At 41.7% G+C, this 14,638-nt stretch overlaps 1 protein-coding gene across 7 annotated transcripts in view; it reads right to left on the bottom strand.

The window, feature by feature from the left end:
• Positions 1 to 13,291, bottom strand: part of AASDH (aminoadipate-semialdehyde dehydrogenase) — a 34,220-nt gene extending 20,929 nt beyond the window's left edge. For 2 of the 7 annotated variants that reach the window (XM_025200147.1, XM_006020535.3), the window contains exons 1-6: positions 11,008 to 13,291; positions 10,102 to 10,353; positions 7,156 to 7,276; positions 5,667 to 6,007; positions 4,683 to 4,875; positions 1,789 to 2,030 (exon numbers count right to left, since the gene is read on the bottom strand). In XM_025200147.1, the coding sequence (XP_025055932.1) occupies positions 1,789 to 2,030; positions 4,683 to 4,875; positions 5,667 to 6,007; positions 7,156 to 7,276; positions 10,102 to 10,331 (1,127 nt within the window). In that variant the 5' untranslated portion in view covers positions 10,332 to 10,353; positions 11,008 to 13,291. Of the gene's footprint in view, positions 1 to 1,788; positions 2,031 to 4,682; positions 4,876 to 5,666; positions 6,008 to 7,155; positions 7,277 to 10,101; positions 10,354 to 11,007 lie in introns of those variants that run through there. The other 5 variants (XM_025200146.1, XM_014518469.2, XM_025200148.1 and 2 more) reach the window with 5 other exon arrangements.
• Positions 13,292 to 14,638: the final 1,347 nt, after the last annotated feature.

Below are 14,638 nucleotides of genomic sequence, written 5' to 3'. Positions count from 1 at the left end.
CCTGGGGAATATCTTGGAAAAAATTATCAAAGAAACTGTTCTTGACAAACTGGCTGATGGCAAAATCCTGAGGGACAGCCACCACAGGTTTGTTACAAGTAGGTCTTACTTGAGCAATCTCAACTCCTATGACCAGGTGATACATCACCTGGACAAGGGAGAAGAGATTGACGTCATATATCTTGACTTTAAAAAAGCCTTTGATCTGGTGTCCCACGATCTCCTCATGGAAAAACTGGCTAACTGCGGCCTCAGCCACATCACAGTCCAATGGCTGGGGAATTGGCTCTGAGGTTGGACCCAGAGTGTGGTAATCAATGGAAGTAAATCATTGTGGTGCACCATGACCAGTGGTGTCCCCCAAGGCTCCATCCTTGGGCCTATACACTTTAACATCTTTATTAACAATTTAGACATTGGTGTCAGAAACGGACTGGCCAAGTTCGCCGATGACATCAAACTTTGGGGTAAAGAGTCCACACCTGAGGATAGGCTGGTGATCCAGGCCAACCTCGACAGGCTCAGAAAATGGGCAGATGAAAACCTGATGACATTCAACACTGAAAAATACAAGGTATGCCACCCTGGGGAAAAAACCTGTAGCACTGTTATAGGCTCAGCAGTGCTATGCTTGCTAGCACCACGGTCAAAAGGAACTTGAGGGTTATGACTGACCACAAGATGAATATGAGCCACCAATGTGATATCATAGCTGGTAAAGTGAGCAAAACTCTGGCTTGCATCCATAGATGCTTCTCAAGCAACTCCCAGGATGTCATCCTCCTGCTGCACTCAGCCTTGGCGAGGCCGCAGCTGGGGTACTGCATCCAATTCTGGGCTTTACAATTTAAAAAAACATGTGGAAAAGTTTAAGAGAGTCCAGAGGAGAGCCATGTATATGATCAGAGGGCAGGAGAACAGGCCCTATGATGAGAGGCTGAGAGCCATGGGACTCTTCAGCTTGGAAAAGCACAGGCTCAGGGGGGACTTAGTGGCTGCCTCTAAGTATATAAAGGGTGTACATCAGGATCAGGGGGAACGCCTGTTCACCAGAGCACCCCAAGGGATGACAAGATCAAACGGTCATAAACTCCTCCAAGACCATTTCTGGCTGGACATAAGGAAACATTTCTTTACTGTCCAAGCCCTCAAGGCCTGGAATAGACTGCCTCCAGAGGTGACAATTTTAAGAAACATTTGGACGTCTATCTTGCTGGAATCCTTTGACCCCAGCTGACTTGCTGCCCCTGGGGCGGGGGGCTGGACTCGATCATCTTCTGTGGTCCCTTCCAGCCTTAGCATCTATGAAATCTATAAATGCCAGGAATAAGGTTGTCTGCTCCTCCACTGCTATATTCCCCGCCACCGCGGTGTGGGGGTCAAATTCAAGATGACCCTCCCAGTTATTAGATTCTAGACATGGAAAATTATAACAAAGTTGTAACAAATTAAATCAAAATTATAATTTTCCACGTACAGAATCTAAAATATGGGGGGAGGAGAATCTTCTTGAATTCAGGTAAACATGGTAGTAAAACTCACTTACATTGTGAAAAGTGTGACCTTAGAAACTGACCCAAATAAAAGTGTCAAGGATTACTACTATTTCTAAGCCTGTGTTCATCAGCAACTAATGAACAACTCAAGGCCTTATTTCTGCACACAAGGCATACCCACTGAGCTGCTTGAGGCTATAACTGCCAAGAGCTTGCAGTTTTGGTTCACAGCAGTCACCTTTTTAACCACAAGTGCACCCAAAGGAGAAAACAGAAGAATGAAATTTCTCACCGAAGATCAGGACTAAGAACCTCTTCGGGAACTCTGTAGCAAGTGGCCCAGCTTGACACTTCTGTAATGCCATAAAGATTGAAAATGTGTGTTTTGTTTTCCCTGTCCTTCCAGCTTCTCAAGACATCCAGTGCAGGAAATGATTCTCCACCAAGGGCTAAGACACGGAGCGAAGTGCTGGCAGACAACACACTTGACTTAATACATTGAGCTCCAAATTTTCTGAGAAATGTTGGTGTTGCCTGAGCAATATTTAGGAAAAAAACCCCAAAAAACATAAAACAAAATTATCTGTTAAACGCATACATATTTGCTCTTAAGAAACTGCTGCAAGAACCCAAGTGCTTCTTCCGCTCACAAGGAAAAGCAAAATGGATTCATCATTTCAATTATATCCATTTCCAAATGCTTAACACATTTGCAAGAGACTGGATTAGTAAGGAAGAATGGAACAGGAACATCATGTTGAACAGTTTAGTTATGAATTGTTATCCCATCAGAAATTGGTTCTCTCTCTGAAGGTCAAACAGCAAAGGGTTATTGAGTTAAGCAATATAGGTCTTACTCTTGCGTTGGAATCCAGTAATGCATACTCCTTCACCCATGTAGAGATTCACTGATTTCCCTAGAATTCTGCATAGGAGTAGGGTCTTGTTATTGAATTCTAATGGTGAAACTAAGTAACTGGCATTTAAGATCATGACTGATGAAAATGTGTCTAGGGTATGAACAAATGTACATTGTAAAGAGGAGGGAGAACTCAGAAAGGTTCATCAGCTGTTATGTTCTTAGAATTAGTCTGCATAAACCTGAAGTGATACAAGTTTGCTAAATTGCCCTAACTTGGAGACTGAATGAAGCAGAGTTAAAATGGAGCACTCTTGTTAAAACTGTATAGCTACAGAATCATGCTGAGCTAAAAGTTGCATTTTAACAACTTGTATTAGCATGCTTTGATATCAATATAATTGTTACACCTGTCTACACCCTCACTGCATCTTCCCAAATGCAAGAAGAAAATGCAGGCCTCCCTGCTATCAACATTGAAGTAGAGGGATCTTGGAAACTTCTTCCTTGGGGGGAAAAATGGCAGTGTTTTAACAGACATTTGTACAACATTTTTCACCTCCAGATCTACAAGTGTTTTAACTTACACATGAACTGGGCAGATCTACTGATTTCTCTCTTGCTGGGTAATTTTCTTTAGTTACTAGGAAAATCAGAGCTATTTAATATTCAACTGACCATTTAGCCTTTAGTGAATCTTAAGTGAAAATAAAGGGGGGTGGGGGGGAAAGAGGGAGAAGCTATGTGTTCAGTCCTCTCAATTTTCTATAGTCTTTACTCAATCCATCCACAAAATTCAGAACCCTCCTGAGGAGGGCAGCTTCACAGTCCGTTAGAATAAGCACCATCAGAAAAAGTATTCTATAACTAAGCTCCTTAAGGAACTTTTACAATTTATTTCAACAAGAGATTCTTTCCTTCACAGATTAAGAAAGTGATTATAAAGGAAAATGTAAAGTGAAAAAAACTTCTTAGTAGTATCTTAACCAACATCACTTGATAAAACAGTCCAGCTGCTTGGGAATTTTATTTGCTTATTAAGGATGGTCCTTCATGAAACAGGTCAGAGAAAATTAATAAAAACAGCAGAGAAGCAAGAATGATCAAAATGTTTTAGTATACAGGAGAGATACCAAAACAACAGGATTGTGCTAACTCAAGCTACTGTAAACAGAACAAGATCTGGCAATTAACATTTTTAACTGCTGGATTCTTTTCTGTTGTGATTCACTGTTATATAACCCTGAATTTATACCTAGTCTCCAACTGCCTCCTTTTCACAAGAAGAGGAAACTTTTCAAAAAAGCATGCATATCTCCAGGGGTAGAAAGGACATCATAAGGGTGGAATAAGGAATTTAACAAATCTATTTAAATATTAAAGAAAATACCCTTTTCCCGTGTGGGGCCTAGCATATTTCACAATTACAGCATTATATTTAAAAAGCCAATTACTTTATTGCAATACTTAGGACACTTACTAATCAGACTATAAACATTATCTCCTGTATATAAAATATATTCTGCTCTTACAGCTCTAAAAGATTTTTAAAAATGAATTTGCACCCCCTGCAAGAATAGAGAATTTGTAATTTGTTTCACTCACAATAGCTTTTGTATAGTGCCATTTGATACCACACTATCTAAAATAGGGCTTATTCAGTGAATAAAGATTCCATAGGCTCATGCTTTTTATATATGTATTTTAGAGGCAGATTATGTTTTTAGGCTATTCAAATTTAAATTACACAGGAGGAGATTTTAAAATATACTTATATCACAGGAAAGGAAACAAATGCAATTTCGGGATAGCAGCTGGTAGTAAACTACCATCCTGTTTCTTACTGTTGTAAAAGTGACAAGCACTGCTATGTTATAAAAGGCGCTACTGATAGGTTCCTTAGTTGCTTGCATTTCTGGCGATGGGGCTCCTCTCATGACTAAGGGTGATTTACGTGAGTAGAAGGAACATGATCAAATTCACTGTTAAATGTCAAAGTGAATATCAGAAAAAAGTTTAAAAAACTGTTAGCAGCTGCATGTCAGCCTTGTCTTCAGTCGTATCTCATCTGCCATATGACAGTTTAGAACACTCCATCAAACTATAATTTTCAAAACTTCATGAGCCACAAAGAGGCTTGGCAACAAAGAGGATAGCAAAGACACAAAAACGGAGCTGATGATGTAGGGAACAATTCTGTCAGAACTTTAATATTGTTCCTATCCAGTATCATGATAAAGCAGCACAGGCTTACAAAGGAGTAAGACATAGAGGGAGTAAGACACAAAAGACTTCTATCTCAGCAACACAAACTACAAATGACCCACCTGCAATACTGTCACTCTGTGATGGTGAAAGAGAGCAATGGATAACTTCTGAGGCATCATTTTAACTGGGTTTGGTACTATAAGTAGAGAGGCTCCGCTTGTCAGAGCAATGAACAGCTCAACTACAGATGGATCAAATGTCAGGGGTGAGGCCAGGAACAGCACATCATCTTGTGTGATCTTAAATATGGATCTAAAATAATAAAAATTCAGGATTAAAATCAGATGCATATTTTAAAGGTTGTCTGACACAACTTAACAATAGAAGGGGCCTGAGTTGGAATAGCCACCTCTTGGCCTACACTGGTAAATTTTGAGGCCAAACAGGATCATCTGCATTATTTAGACTGACCACAGTAGTTCAGCAAATAGTTCCAGCATCTAGCTCATAACTTCTGGATGAGCTAGATCACATCCTTTAGAAAGATATCTGCCTTACTGCCGGGAAGGTAAATTTTGTTCAGATTCTGAATTGGCTATATTCTTTTACCAATGTCTCTCTAAATCTGGAGCTTTTTCCCATTCGAGGCTGAGCTAGTAGTTCCCCCACTATTTAAGTTTCCAAGGAGATATTTACCAGAACACTGAGCCGGACAGAACAAGAATATTTTTTTTTAAAAGGAAAATAATTCCCTTAGGGGAGGTAGAAAGGGTATCTGAGAATTACAAGATTCACTCCGAAGTTTCTTAAACTATTTTATTCAGGCTACTGGCAATAGAATGCTTATATTATGAGGTACCAGGAAGTAGCAAAATCAAATGAAACATATTAAGAATAAGTGGCTACACAAGGAAAGTAATGAACAGCATTCAATTTAGAAACAAAATGAAAGAAAGCTCCCAGAGAAAAAAAAGTTAGCAAATACATGCAACCAAGAGCTCTGCTGAATTGTGAAATTATTTTGAAAATTCAATCCCTAAATTAGTCCTTTAAAGAAATTTAAAGGGAAATTCAGGACACATGGTCTAGGAAGATAAACTTACTGAAGATGATGAATATTTGGCACAATACATTTATGAGGCACTCTGACTACTTTGGGGAGTCCTGTAGTTCCTGATGTATGTAAGATGTATGCTAAAGTTTGTTGTTTCCCGATATCCAGATAACCCGCTTTTGATGTCTCTATTTCAAACTGGTCCAGAAGGGTTGTATAATCTGTCTCCCGAGTACTTGTATCTTTGGTGGTTTCGTTTTTGTCTTTTGCACCAACTAGATGAAGATTTACATAATCATCCTTCCAATGAGTTTGGAAAAGAGTTAACCCAATGTGCTCTATTGCAGAAGAATTTTGTAAAAACCAGCCTGAATGAGATATTCTGAACTTCTGTAAGAGAATAAAATAGTTAAACAGGAAAGTTAAGCGCACAGCTTTATCTTATTGTCTCTGTTGTTCACTATACAATAGTGGAAAGCAGACCAGATTTTTCATAAGCAAGCAGTGACTGAGTAGCAGTTTGTGGGACCCCCTCTGGGAAAGGTTACTGAAACAGTTTTCAGCATGGAAGCTCACTCGTGTGGATGCTCTTAATAGTCACTTATTAACACCAAGGATGCAAAAAGAATGACCCAGGATAGAAGGAAATCACTAAAGTTTAGGGCTGGAAGGGACCTCATGAGATCCTCCTGCACTGGGCAAGAAAGACTGCTGGGGTCAAATAAATGGTGAAGCCTTGTTTGTGCCTTTTCAAATTCTGACAGTACAGAAAGGATTCAGGAAAAAAAATGACTGTCTTAAACTATATATTTGCAAATTTCCCTAAACAGCTCTAAATCTCACTTTTAACCTACATTTAAGAGGAGCAAGACTGGAAAGTTCCTAAATACCCATGCACACCATCGTGGAATGCATTACAACAGGGGAATCAAAACTCATTTGGCCACACATGCTGGATAAGTGGTGCAGGACAGGTCCACAGACACCCTCCCCCTCATGCCAGATCCAGCACAAGTGGTGTCCAGTCCAGTCCAGAACCCTCACCAGAGACAGCACCCACAGACCAGTCTAGGATCCGTGCTACACCCAGTGCCCATCCTGTATCAGCCTTGCACAGGCACTACACGCGACAGTCTAGGACTGGCTGGGGCAGGTACCATGTGCAGCATGGGTCCCAGATCCTTCATGAAGGTTCAGTGTAGTGTATGGGTCAATTTTGAGACCTTGAGGCAGCCTCAATGGTCAGATGATGAAGCTGTGTGGGTTGGATCTGGCCTGTGAGCTGCATCTTTGACACCTCTGTGTTACAACGCAGAAGCAATTTGTTAACAGGAAAATAAGATAATCCTTAGAGGAAAACATTCAGATATCTCACATAACCTGAGAATGTCTGTAAAAACAAAACATCCCATCACTCACTATCAAAACAGAAAAAGATATCTATTTACGAGGTTCTGATAATAGAAAGGGCAACTACCTTAAGAGCTGCAAGTTTCTAAACCACAGCTGATATTCCTTTTAATGGCTTTAGCACTGACCTTTACTTTGTCATTCTCAACAAGGATATATTGGAGATTACATTTCTTCATAAAATAAGTAGATAACATTGGTGGTGCATCTGGATCAACAGGAGAATATGCAGCCGGTACTTGAAGAACTCTACCAAGGCAAAATTTATGCCCAATTAAGAACATTTAAAGATAAAAAAGTTAAAAATAAACCTTAAGTTTTACATAAATTCTACATGGCTTCTTTTATCCTTTAATGTCCTTTTAATTTGTAGATTCAGGCATTTTTAATGTAGATAACAGTAAGGTTTCTAACCATTCCTGTTATTTTCTTTCAAATACGGTTGAAAGGAAATAGTTACAGCTATCCATATTTTTCTGCAACCTGTATAGCACGAAACACCAAGAAACTGGTCTAGATGAAAATACTTGTGATTCTTCTTAGCCAAACAAGTTGAAGATGCAAGGAGTGAACCCTATGCTATTAAAATCATCAGAAAAGATTCCACTGACCCAAGCTGGACCTGAATTTCAATGAGTTTCTGTTACTACTTAGAAACCAACGATAACTGTACAACCAAGCATGCATACACACAAATACATGTTAAGAACATCATCCTTATTTGTTCAAGATACCTGGCATATGAATATTTAAGTTACAGAATTTTACCCTCATGAGTAAATAAATGTGAATATATGTATTATTCCATTCTAATTTACTGTAGTACCTCTTTATATTGCAGTTTTCCTTAAATGCTTACTAACATCACAATTGGATCTATGCTCCATCTAGTGGCTTTAATTTTAAAATGAGACTTCTTCTTGCCTCTGTGTTTACCAAAACCCTAAGCACTTAGGTGAAAAAAATGGCTTGCATATTAATAAATCTGTAAATGAATACTTTGCTAAGGCTTGCATTTTACAAACAGTACTGTTATTTGGGTTTCCTCACAAATTAATTCTTGCTACAGCAAAGCTAGCCCAAACAAAACATAGGAGCTGAAATGCTGACAACGTCAGCTCCTCATTTTTAGACACATCTTCCTACTGGAATCTACAACCTTGAGCTGAGTATCTTATATAATAACATATACTCCATTCTTCTTCAGGGGTTAGGTACCTTACACTGGGCAGCAGGGAAACAACTATCTCCAGCTGGGATTCACAACTCTCTCCTGGTGGGAAATGCCTTTGCCAGCCCCTTACAAAATATAGTGAAGGCAAGAAGAGATGTTGTTTCCTTTGTAGATGCAGACATTTTTAATGTAGATAACAATAAGGTTTCTAACCATTCCTGTTTATATGAAATAGTTGAAAGAAAATAATTAGAACTATCCATATTTGGACCCTCTGCTGCTTTCTTTTCCAATAGCTCAGTGGTTAGAGCCCTCCCCTTCAATACCAACTGGACCAGAGGAAGAGCATTAACTCTAGAGCCTAGTGATTAAGGCACTCATCTGAGAGGAGACGAGACAAACAAAGGGTCCCACCTGTTCCAAGTAATATTCCACTTTTAAAGCAATCCAGTTTGCAGTGAAAATTCAGAAACAAACTAGGTTTCCCCTCTAAAATGACTGCTTTAACCACTAGGCTTGGAATACTAATCCCTCTCTGGCCCACTGAATATTTTTCATACAAAGTAGAATAGGGTCAGCAAGATGGACTGCCCAATAGCATGGTGGTTTCAGCATGCACCTGGGAAGATAAAAACCACTCAAGCAAAGAAGGAACCACACCTGGCTCTCTTACAGTACTCATCCCTAGTGCAATCACTGAGCTACATAAAAGGTAAGGAGCAGAAACAGCACCACTGCATCCTCTTTCATCCACAATTTCTACAAGGCCTGACAGGTATGCTCAGAAAATGCAAGCCAGATTGGGCACGGCAGGCAACACAGGTGGAAGAATACCTACTTTGTGAATCTTGAGAGGGTTTATGCACTGAATTCCTCAGCACTATGAAGTTCTAGATATGCCCAGAAATTGACATTTAGGTACCCAGGAATTTTTACTAGTGAAAACTTAGGTCAGATTTTATGGACACCGCAAGTTACACTGCTTGATGCTAATGCAATCTAGGCAATTATAACACTACAAAGGGCTAAAGTGCATCTTTCACACACTGGTGCACATGCAGATTTTATGTTGGAAATATTATGGCTGTGAAGTACAGATAAAATGAAGAGAGATTTAAGAAATGACATTTAAAGCCCAAACTTGTCAGGGTATTTTCCCTAGTTAAGGGCTACCATCTCTGTTTGTTTTGAATGTAAAAACAAAATGATTTGATTGAACACAGTTATGACAGCTAAACATCACTGAGCAGTAAGTACATACTAGCTCAAGAAATTTAAAACTTGTAAAAAAAAAAAAAAAAAAATCCCTTGCAAAGCTTTATGTATCATAAGCCAAGAAGCCCTGGAATGTTTTCCTCCCTGGCTTACTTGCTGCCCATCAATTAAGATACACAAAATTCCAAACACTTCATTTTAAAAATCAGATAATATGGAACTAAAACAAAGACATTGGGCATTGCAAGCACCACAGTGATGGGGGCTTTGAAAAGTGCCCATTGCTCCATTGCTAGCAGTTGTACAAGTGGCAAAATGCACGTCAGCGTGTAGAAAATGGTGGTGGTCTGCTTTTGAACTAAAACACAGAAGGCATTTTAGTTCCTAAGTGCGCTGCCACCATTTTCTCTGTGCTGATGTGCATTTTGATGCTAATACAACGGCAAGTGATGCAACACCATGCACATCAGCTAGTGTGCAGAGCAGACTCAATTAATCGAATCTGCTCCAACGCGCCAGATCTATGGCACATGTAAACACAAAAATGTATGTGTATAAATGCCCACAGTCTACAACAACTTGAATAATTTTAAAATGACTCTGCATATTAGGGGAATAAGGAGATAAACTTCCTTAAGAGAGATGAGATAAACAGAAGAACAAGTATAAGTATTCAAGGCATTACCCTAAGATCCAAGATGGTAAATTTATTCCTGGATAGCAGTAGAGACCTATTTCACACCTTCTTCTCTGATCACAGTGTTTTTGCAGGAAAACTGTTAATTCCGTGGCAAGGTTCACAACCATGTTGTAAGTGTAGAAAATTGGAGGCTTATCATTACATTCATCAAAACATACTGCATTTCTATCAGAATATAGGGTGGCTGCCTGATGCACCATCTCCTGAAGAGTCATCTCAAAATACAGATCTTCAATCCTTTGAACAGGTAAAAAATAAAGGGAAAAAAAGTCAGACTGTGTTATAATACTCTTAACAGTATTAATATTATAGGCGTTCTAGTCAGTTAAGAAAAAAAATCCAGGAAAACTGAATGAGATCTCCTCTGAACATTATTTTTACTAGTAAAACCTTAATTTCTAAATCTGAAGTCAGTATTTTTACTGAATATTATTTTTGTTGCTGAAAATACTCTGTCATATATGAGGGCTCTGCAGTGTATCAAAGAGGCAGTTACTTACTCTTGCTTTCTTAATTAGTAATTTAATATGATCAGCCAATTTTCAGTTTCATCTTCCCAGGAACTCCTGAAATGCATACTTTTAAAAACACTGGTGGAAATTATTTTCCCTTTGTAGGCAAAATAACTTTCCATTTGGAATGTTTATTTTTTAGGAGGGAATATTTCTGCTACTATACTTCTGTAGTTGCTTGTCCATATACACCTTCTCTTTTGGAATCTTTGAAAGTGAATTTAAAAAAACTTATTTAAAAACAATAATTTTCAAGATGCCAATTTACTATTGCCTGATAGAACCACCATTTCACACCAAATCTTTAATCAAATGTGTTTTAAATAGGCAAGTAGAAACAAATGCAAGATAACTGAAAATTAGTTTTCCCTTTTTTTACCTGGTAATGCCTGAGTTCAAAGTTCTGTTTCTCCATCAAGGATATAATACATCACTGTTTTGTAAACTTTCTCTTTTCCCCATTCTTAGTACATGGATTCGTCATTTAGATGAGGTAATTACATCTTTTCTATGTTGAGATTATTTTGTAGACGAATAGGTCTTTTACGTATTCGCTAGGCAAATTTGTGTGTGGGCATTGTAAAAGAAAAATGATGATTGTAAGACTTTAAAAATATTTAAATTCACAATATTCGTAAACATGTCTGCACTCATTTTTAGGATGAAACACAACAACAGGACTTGTCTGTAAAACAAACATACTACCCCAACAGCTTATTTTAATCCAAATGGCAACTGCATGTCGCTGGATCAAAATCCAGGTGTTTGCATTGCATTGGGGCTCTTCTGTTTATTTTATTCCAATAAGCAGTATTATTTAATGCAACTTTCTACGTAAGTAAGTTGATGTTTACTACTGAGGGAGAAACACGTCTACCAGTTCCAATGAAAAGAACATCAAAGGGCGAAGAGACCACAACAATTACTTTTTTAAATTACTAATGTGATTTGAATCACTTAAAACCACAACGATTAGGAGTACTGTATGTTCTTGCATATAACCAACCCATCACTTTTTCCTCCGAAATCATCTCGCAAAGACTGGGCTGTGCATTATATGCTAGAAAAACAGATCCCCATAGATGGGGGAGCCATAGCAATTCATACAGTCACCGTTCCCTCACCACTACATTTCTGGCATAAGAACATACCCTTTATGCAACAGCACATGAGATTAGTCTGTGGCCCAACCCCGTGTGTGGCTCTGATGTGCAAGGTCCAACCCAGCATGTAGTTCTGGAGCCAGCATCTGGCTCTGGATCTGGCTTGCCAGGTCAAACCCAGCATGTGGCCAGCATGCAGCCCTGGACCCAGCATGCAGTTATAGACTCAATATGAGGGACCCAGACTTGCCACAACAGGTCTGACCCAGCAAGGTGCCCTGGAACCAGCCTGAGACCCTGGTTTGGCAGGTTTGGAACTGGGACACGGCCCCAGCCTCAGCACACCAGGTTGGTCTGTGGGCCCCATTTGGTGCTTGGGACAGGCAGTTCTTGGCTCCCTACTTGCTGCTACTCAGTTTACCAGACAGAACAATTTATTTTCTCGTTCCAGCTGCCTTTTCAAAATAAGGTGTGTACTACATGCAAGAGTGTTCGGTATGTGAAAAAAAATACGGTAATAAAGAGCCAACATGTTCCTTCAAAGCCAAAAATCTTTGCAGTTTTCTTTACACATAGGGAAAGTTGCCATTTATTTACTGATCTGTGCTACGTGCATTTTACTTCCAAACATTTGGCAATAAATCCTTCTTGGCACTGCTTTAAATTGGTCAAGTTCAGTTCTGTTGAGTTCGTTCTTATCCACGTACATTCAGTGTCACCAAGCTGTAATTCAGCATGACACGCTCAAAGAAAAAAAAATGAGAAAGGCTGACAGTGGGTATATTTGTTGGGTTTTTTGTTCTGTTTTTAAATAGCCTCATAGATTTTCCTGAGGGCTGTAACTGCACCCCGCAGCAATTTACACTTTTTGTTAATAGATACAATACCACAAATACTGTTTTAGGAGGATGAATGTTCTCTTTATTTGCATGTAAGTAGTTTGCTCTAATGCAGGGGTGTTCCACCTCCAGCCCACAAGCCAAATATGGCCAGCAGAGCCATCCCATCCAGGCTGAGGTGGGGGTCTGGAAATTTGGCAATGGGAGAGGCATTCTCCCCCCTGGTAAAATCCCGAGTCTTGGGTCATGGCCCGCTCCCCTTGAGCTAGATTAGGCCCCTTTCCCCCGTAGGGCTGTGCCGGGGGGGGCGGCCTACGGCTGGATACTGCCTACCTGCCTGCCCCAGGTGCTGGGTCCGGGGCAGGGGCTGCCCTCTCCCCTAAAGGAGGCAGGCGGAACCTCGCGCCCAGCCGCGTGGGGAGGGAAGGGGGTCAAGGGGCCACCACAGCGCATGCGCCATCCCCGCCGCGGTGCCGTTACTGGCGCGAGGAAAGGACCGGAGCGCGCGGAGCCACGCGCTGGGACCCGGGGGGGAGGGACACGTCGCACATCGCGCGCCGCGAGGGCCGGGCCGGGCCGGCGGCAGGACCCCTTGCCCCAGGCAGAAGCAAGAGCCACACGCACCTGCTGGGCGCCGAGCGGCAGCCGCGGGAACCTGGGCCTGCCCGCGACAACAGCAGCTTTCACACAGCTGATTGGTTGCGGCCTGCCTGTGTGTGGTTCGACCCCTCCCCTCAGGAGGCAGCTCTCATTGGCCGAGCGCTCGCCACAAAGCCGCCTTTTCATTAGCTAGCGGCTGCTGCGTTCTGATTGGTTAGGCGGAAGGGGGCGGGGAGGCGGGAGCGTAAGAAGCGAGTGCTGCCGCAAAGCACGTTGGGTTGCACTACTCGGCTTGTGATTGGGTGCTCCTGAGAGACTGGGGGGGGGTTCTCCTCAAGCATGAAGTGGTACAGTCCAGCCTGCAGCTCCTCCCCTGTCAGCCCTGTGGGGTCTGGGGCCCACCCAGTGGCGGGGGGCGGGGCGGGATCCCGGGGCAGGGGTGAGCTGGTGAATGAACCAACTTGGGGCTGTAGCGGAGGAAGGGCCTGAGGTGCCAGTGCTAGGCTGCTCCCCGGGCAGCAGAGCCCGCAGGGTCCTTGCCTGCATGGGAAAGGCTGGGCTGAGTCCTCCTGGAAGGATTTGAGACGGGTTGAGCCCCTCTCGAAATTTAAATCGACACCACCACTTTATTTCCAAACCAGTTTATTCCAGAAGGCTGGAAGCAGCCCCCCAGTATGGGACAATGCAGCACCGCCCCAGGGACATGGGGGCCCATTACCAGCTTGGCAGGTTTTTTTAAATGACCCCACATGCTAAGATGGTGGGATTGCCAACGGCTCGTGCCCACCCACAAATGTCTGTTTCAAGGTAAAAGTTTCTTCCTGAAAGCGTAGATCAAAAATAGTGGTAATGTCTGAGTCTAGAGCTTCTCCTACAGCAGTGGTCACCAACCAGTCTACCTCAATCGGCTGGTCGATCCTGGAGCCTCTGACAGTGGATCTCAGTCTGTCAGAGGCTACACAACCAGGAGCGGCAGAACGCGGGTGGCTGGGCTGAGCCATGCCTCCTGCCACCCAGCCTGGCTGGGTGAGGGGTCAGAGACTGGGGTGCTTGTCTGGGAGGAAGGGAGGGGTGGTGGGGGACGGTAGATCCTGGGGTGTCAAAAAGTGATCTTCACCATAAAACGGTTGGAGACCACTGCCCTACAGATACTCTGGGAGGAAGCATTTACACATACATGTGTGCATCTAAAGGATACAGTGTCAAGCAGTTGGATTAGTTTGAAATCTAAATCCAAGTGTCCATTAGACTGCTACCTGATGAAATATCACCTTTACCCCTCCCAACCCTTTTTAAAGAGTATTTATCTATACAGCAAATCTGAATGGGGCATAGTGTCTGATAATGTTGTGTTTCTTTCTGTTAGGTTTTGGCAGTGTCCAGGGAAAAGACAGCGCTTAATCTTTTAACTTGGGGCTTCATCCTGAATGAATCAGACGCCTGGCTCTGGCCAAGTTGGCCATCTGTA

The sequence above is a fragment of the Alligator sinensis genome, unplaced genomic scaffold, assembly GCF_000455745.1.
Source record: "Alligator sinensis unplaced genomic scaffold, ASM45574v1 scaffold516_1, whole genome shotgun sequence".
Lineage (NCBI taxonomy): Eukaryota > Metazoa > Chordata > Crocodylia > Alligatoridae > Alligator > Alligator sinensis.
Note: the sequence above shows the minus strand (reverse complement) of the source record. Positions and strands in the feature narration are given on the sequence as shown.